Source organism: Stegastes partitus, unplaced genomic scaffold, assembly GCF_000690725.1.
Source record: "Stegastes partitus isolate 25-593 unplaced genomic scaffold, Stegastes_partitus-1.0.2 Scaffold2482, whole genome shotgun sequence".
NCBI lineage: Eukaryota > Metazoa > Chordata > Actinopteri > Pomacentridae > Stegastes > Stegastes partitus.
The window spans coordinates 42,793-48,979 of NW_007580213.1; the positions used below are offsets into that span (position 1 = coordinate 42,793).

Below are 6,187 nucleotides of genomic sequence, written 5' to 3' on the forward strand. Positions count from 1 at the left end.
CCCGTGCAGAGATGCAGGGGACATGCATGTAAAAGCCAGTGTGGTAGTGTTGACATGGATGATGAGCCAGGATGTAGCAAGGATGGAAATGGAGAGCAGAGGCCAGTTCCTAGCACAGACGGACAAAGACAGATCTGGACATCTGCTCAATTTACTCCAGACTTAGTTCAATTTGAGGATGAAGATGAAATGCTGCATGAGACTGGCAACCACTGAACTCTGTGGAGCAGTACATTGACACTGAGTTGATGAACCTCATGTCGGACTGCACAAATGCTATGTCACTAGCTAACAACAGTACATCTCTCAACACTTCAGTTGATGAGGTTTATTGTTTGTTGGAGCATCACTTTTGATGTCTTGCGTGCCTTACCCACAAATGAGGATGTTCTGGTTCAATAAGTATGACAGACTGTTCCTATGGCCCAAAAGGGCATTCCTAGTCCTAGTTCCTAATTTCAAGTGAAATATTTTGGCATGAAATGCCCTGGCATGTGTTGCTGTCTCGTACTGGCCCAGCGATCTTTTCACATTTCCAGTTTCACCCAGGAACTACACAGAATCAACAACTAGTTGTAGTATGATACAAGGAAAAGTCAAAAAAGTCAAAAAAAATAAATAAAAAGAAAAGAAAAGAAACAAATGTTTGCATTTTGCTTTTGTACAGCAAAGTTTAGGCTTTAATATAGTTTTAAACAATGTTATACGCTAGTGACTTTATCGTATCATACAGTAAAATCAAACCATTGTCCTCATATGAGAACATCATTTTTTTCAAAAGGTTCAAAGGTAGTTTATGTGCGTATCAGGCCCTACTAATCCCAAAGAACTAGGGAAAATTCAAAATGCAGGAAACACATGTTGCACTGTTTTCATTTTGTTTATGTCCAGCCAAGTTTAGGCATTAAAATAAAAAGTCTTAAAAAATGTTACAAACTGGTGAATTTATTTTATCATACAGTAAAATAAAAGCATAATCATTGTAACCAAGTCAGGACTGGTGAAGGACTTCTGGTGTTAAAAACAACCGACAACGCCACCGAGGGACCTTCCACCCAAGAATATGAACAGGTATCCTAGTCAGCGTAAGAACCTTCACAGAGGGTTTCCCCTTCCGAAGGACACACACAGGTTAGAGCACAAATGAATACAGAGACGTGTGTTCAGAAAAATATGAATACAATTTTGTTTTCTGCAACCAAGACAACGTTTAAAGCACAACACTATTTGTTCGTTTAATCCAATAAAGATACCTATCAAAACTTACACACAATGGAAACAGGACGCCCCCTCGAACCCTAACCCTTAAAACAAAGGGGGAAAAAAACACCCAAACTACACATCTAAAAACAAATAAAAATATAACAAGAAAAAGAACTGACTGAGGCACTGCTCCATTTAAGACTGTCACCGTTAGAACCAAACCAACTTAATAATAATGTAAAACTCAACTCAGGCGACCTAAACTAAAACACTCAGGGAGGGCAAAGAAAGAAAAGTAAACAAAAGACAAAAAAACAAGACGACAAGGCAACAGTTGCAAATTGTAATGAAAAAAAAAATTCTTAACCAACGATAAATCAACAAAATAAGATAATAGTGAGCTACAAACAATCCAGTTACTTCGGCCGGTCGCGACCTTATGACGGCATTACCGCGCCTCTAACTCTGGACGCCGTTCCGTCGGCACACGGTACACGGCAGCTGCATCTGTTCCCCGCCACAGAACGCCAGCCTTGAATGAAAAGTAATGTCAATTCGAAGTCAAATCCATCCGATGTCTCAATGCATAGCACAGCTCGTACCTGCTTGCCCTCCGGAAGTAAGAGACAGGAAGCACATACAGCTAATTTATCCCCATCTGAACACAATGGCCAAATCGATCATTGGTTCTAATCCCAACAAACTAAGGAAAATTAAAAATGTATTTAAAAAAAAAAAAAAATGCATACCAAACAAAATCTCGGGTCTCAGGAGGTTAAGTACTGGACAAAAGATACTTTGTTAATTGGAGCCACCTTGTATTTTCAGAAATTTAGATGACCTATGTTTTTCTCACAGGGTGGCTCATCCTCCCCTCCTGTCCTCTCCGTCAGTACCACTTTGTGAACGAACCATTGACTTGGCATGAAGCTCAGTCCTACTGCAGAGAGACATACACAGACCTGGCCACCACAGAGAGCACGACGGAAATCAACCAACTCGTTGACACAGTTTCATCTTCTGGTTACAACCCTGAGGTGTGGATCGGTCTGTATACTGAAATCGACTGGAGGTGGTCAGATGGGTTCACAGGGAGCGGGGCTGAGTACAGGAACTGGGGACCAGAACAACCCAATTTTTCTTCTGCAAATCAGTTTTGCGGTGTCACTTCATCGATTGCACAATGGTATGATACATCTTGCTCGTCTCCGTACACAGTAGTCTGCTACAAAGGTAAGGATATCAATCAAATACAGTACCTGTGCAACATCATGTAAATATCACATGATTCAGCATTTTATCACCTTACAGTAACTGAACCATTTCTGACATTAACAGTTGGGCATTTGCTCATTTGTAGTAACAGTAACAAGTAACACACAGTAGGAATCTACACAACAAAAGTCGGTCCGCCTTTCATGACTAAGACGGATTTTTTTAATACTTCATGTGTCCACTTTCAATTTTGATGACTCAGTTCTCCACAGCATAGAATACAAGTTGAACAGAGGGGATTTGCTCATGTAAAAATAAAAAGGAACACCACACAAAAAAAGTCGGTATGCCTTTCATTACTATGACTGAATTCTTTAAAAAAAATACATCTTGTAGCCACTGTTAGTTTTGATGACTCAGTTCTCCTCATGATGAAAGACACCATAGAGATGTTCTGCTGTTCTTCAGAGATACATTTTTCAGCTGCCTTTTACTGGAGAGCTTGTGTTGCTCTTTGTTACGCGCAGAGTGGAGGATCGGTGTGTGTGTGTGCGTGTGTGTCTCCCTCTCCACCTCTCTCCTGCAGGTGATTATTAGAAGATTGGCTGACACCTGTGGGTTTCCTGCTTCTGCCACCTGTGAGCCCCTGAGGAGTGGGTGACTGGCTCGCACTCTGGCCGGTTGTCCAATCGGGGTGGAGGATTCTCCTTTATAAGCCCTCTTGCTCCTTTGTGCACTCTCTGCCTCTTGCTTGCTGTCATATTGAACGCTGCTGTCAGCTTTGAAGTTTTGTTTTTCCGTCACTATTAGATAAGACAGACAGCCAGGCCTTTTGTTTCCCTTTTCTTTCCTTACAGAAAGATTTGAGTTAGGCCCTGTTTTATTATATTTTATTTCTCTGATTTGGCACAACCCCACAGTTGACCCTTCCCACACACTTTTTTGAAACCTTCATTTTTACATTTATTTACATACTTGTAAATAAATGCCTATTTTTTCTTCACTGCCATCCATTCTGCTTGTGAGTTCTTCCGAAATTGACAGAGTTACGTTAGTGTTTGCATTTTGTAAGCAGGACCGTAATACTCTGCATTTTCCTTTAAAATACCTCAATGGTGTGACTTTTGGATTCAGCTCAGGGGACACACTTGTCCAGGTCATAGTTTTCACTTTTGTCTTCTTTATAAACTAAAATTTTGACAGTGTGCTTTGGATCATCATCATGGGGGAACATTCTTCTTTTACCAACCCTCTGCAGGCTGGGAGTCATCTTGTTAACCATTGTTTTGGTATATCTACAGTCAATAATTTTTAAAAATGTTATCTCCACAACACCTTTGGCACTCATGTAGAACCATATATCACACTCCCACCTCTGTGCTTCACTGTCAGGACTATCCATGTACTGTGGTTGTCCTGATCAGGTTCATCAAATTAGTCGTTATGCGCTTTCCTTTTCCACTTGACTGTCTGAAGCACTTGCCAATCAAAGAATTGAATTGTTACCACACCTGACTCAGTAACCTGCTTCTTTGCACACATATTATATTGTAATACTGCTATTTATTGCTCTTACTCTTATTTTATTGTTGTAGTTTATTATTTGTATTTCTCATACAGAGAGCTACGATTCACTGGAGTCAAATAATTACTGTAGGTTTACAAACTTGGCCAATAAAATTGATTCTGATTGTGCACAAAGGGCCCTGCCAATTGGGTCATTTTAGGAACATGAACACTGCAGCTCTAATTTAGCGAGGCTTAATGAAAATCTCAACTGTTTTTTCTTTTTCTGATCAGTTTATTTTATTTTTTCCCTTTTTAGTGAGACTGTGGATAGCACTGTTGCCCCACAGCTACAACATCCTGGGTTGGACTCATGGCTTAGGATTGTTGTGTAGAGTTTGCATGTTCTTCCTGTGTCTGTGTTGGTTCTCACCGGGATCTCCAGCATCCTCCCACAGTCCAAAGACCTGCTGAGGTTAATTTGTGATTCTAAATTGTGGGGAGGTGTGAATGTGAGTGTTCTTGGTTATATGGCTCAGTGTGGCCCTGTGATAGACTGGTGACCTGTCCAGGGTGAACCCTGCCTTCACCCTGAGTCAGCTGGGATAGGCTCCAGATCCCCTACAACCCTACAGAGGATAAAGTGGTGTATGGATAATGGATGGATGGATCACTGGTGTATTCACCTTTCGTGCCTTAAGTTTCTATCTTGGGGCTTGTATTTTCAGTATAACTCAGAAATAATACCGAGTAAGAGTTGATACAACTTTGAATCATGTGTCATTGAAGTGATATTGCACAGGGGTGAACTGTTTCTGTTACATGAAGTCCTTCAGTCTTAAGAAGCATTGTTTTTAAACAAAGTACATGAACTCATCTTCTTTCTCAAACTGCAGGAACACAGCTGGATCCTGAGTACGTTGTTGTGAATGAACACATGTCTTCGTCCAGTGCTCAGAAGTACTGCAGGGAGAACTTCATAGACCTGGCCACTGTGAGGAATGAGATCCAGAACCAGCAGCTCCAAAGCTTAGACAGCAATTGGGCATGGATTGGTTTATTTAGAGATCCTAATTTTTACTGGTCTGATGGGAGCAGCTTCTCTTTCAGCCACTTTGATGATGTTGACAATCAAAATGGCTCAGAGAGAGTCATGTGCGGAGTTTCATCTCCGCACAGAGCAGGAAGATGGAGATTTTTGGACTGCAATATCAGAATACCATTTGTCTGCTACAGCATACCTGGTGAGTGCTGACCTTCACTGCATTTTTAAAAATAGATTTTTGTGTTTGTTATCAGAGAACAATTCCAAGCATGTTTAATTTCTCCTCTTCTTCTTTCTCTGTGTTTTAACAAAAGTAAAGAAGCAGGTAGTGAAGCTGAGGATCAAACTGGACGACTCCTCTGTGGATCCCAACGACCCTGCTGTGAAAGCAGAGCTCCTGAAAAAGGCAAGTCTCCAAACACCATCCTGAGACTTCTGACACATTTCAAGTAGGCAGCATTCTGGGCACGGTGATCACAGACCGAATGAAAGCTAGCTTCCTACAAACTCAACACAGATTTCAGTTTGAATGGATGTTTCAACAATGGCTGCCATGTTTGTCTCTCAGCTCCAGGACAGACTGAAGGAGAAAGGAGTGAGTGGAGTCACCCTGAAGTGGAGAGAGCAGCCTGATGGGAAAGTCTGCCACAAAGAGGTTCCACAAAGAACTACACCTGCATGTTAGCTGAACTCTTCAGATACGTGTGTTGATGAAAGTGTAGCATCACTATATTATGTTTGAAACTCTCATATGGCTGTCTTTGAGAAGAGAGTGTATGATATTTAATGTAGGCTGGTAGTTTATTCCTTTAGTCATTGTGAACTCCTGTTCAACATTAGTTTGTGTGTGTTAGTTTAATTTTACTCACAATCACAGCAGTGACAACTTTGCATTTCACCAATACAATCCAGCACATTGAGTGTCTCCACTTTCACCAATCTGTACTATATATTCTCTGATTCCATGTCTTAGGAAAGTGTACATTCTGATTTGATCTACCAGCACATGTAAATCAGTGACGTACGGTGAGGTTCATTGCTGGTGAGGCACTGACTTCATCAGAATCAGATTTACAAATATATGCACTCTGCAGAGTAGCTTATTTGCCATTTCATTGGCAGCAATCTACGGGTTATGTTTCATATCTTCACACATACAAACTGTAGCCCACAAAATGCACATTTCATAAAAAAAAAAAAAAAAAAGTGATTGCAGTC

General features: G+C 40.9%; 1 protein-coding gene across 2 annotated transcripts; it reads left to right on the plus strand.

Annotated features, from left to right (window-relative positions):
• Nucleotides 1-4,837: 4,837 nt before the first annotated feature.
• Nucleotides 4,838-5,920, plus strand: LOC103375137 (aggrecan core protein-like). 2 transcript variants are annotated; one of them, XM_008305344.1, is made up of 3 exons: nucleotides 4,838-5,168; nucleotides 5,281-5,375; nucleotides 5,538-5,920. In XM_008305344.1, exons 1-3 carry the CDS (start codon nucleotides 4,862-4,864, stop codon nucleotides 5,652-5,654), a joined length of 519 nt encoding a protein of 172 aa, XP_008303566.1. In that variant the 5' UTR covers nucleotides 4,838-4,861; the 3' UTR covers nucleotides 5,655-5,920. The 2 variants fall into 2 exon arrangements, with proteins under 2 accessions (XP_008303566.1, XP_008303567.1); XM_008305345.1 differs by having other exon boundaries at nucleotides 4,841-5,168; nucleotides 5,284-5,375.
• The last annotated feature ends 267 nt before the right edge of the window (nucleotides 5,921-6,187 follow it).

Bases quoted from the DNA above. Each gene is read 5' to 3' on its own strand.
- LOC103375137 (XM_008305344.1), top strand. From the start codon at position 4,862: ATGTCTTCGTCCAGTGCTCAGAAGTACTGCAGGGAGAACTTCATAGAC. The intron at 5,169-5,280 runs GTGAGTGCTGAC...GTGTTTTAACAA, and splicing joins TGTCTGCTACAGCATACCTG to AAGTAAAGAAGCAGGTAGTG. The intron at 5,376-5,537 runs GCAAGTCTCCAA...TTTGTCTCTCAG, and splicing joins AAGCAGAGCTCCTGAAAAAG to CTCCAGGACAGACTGAAGGA.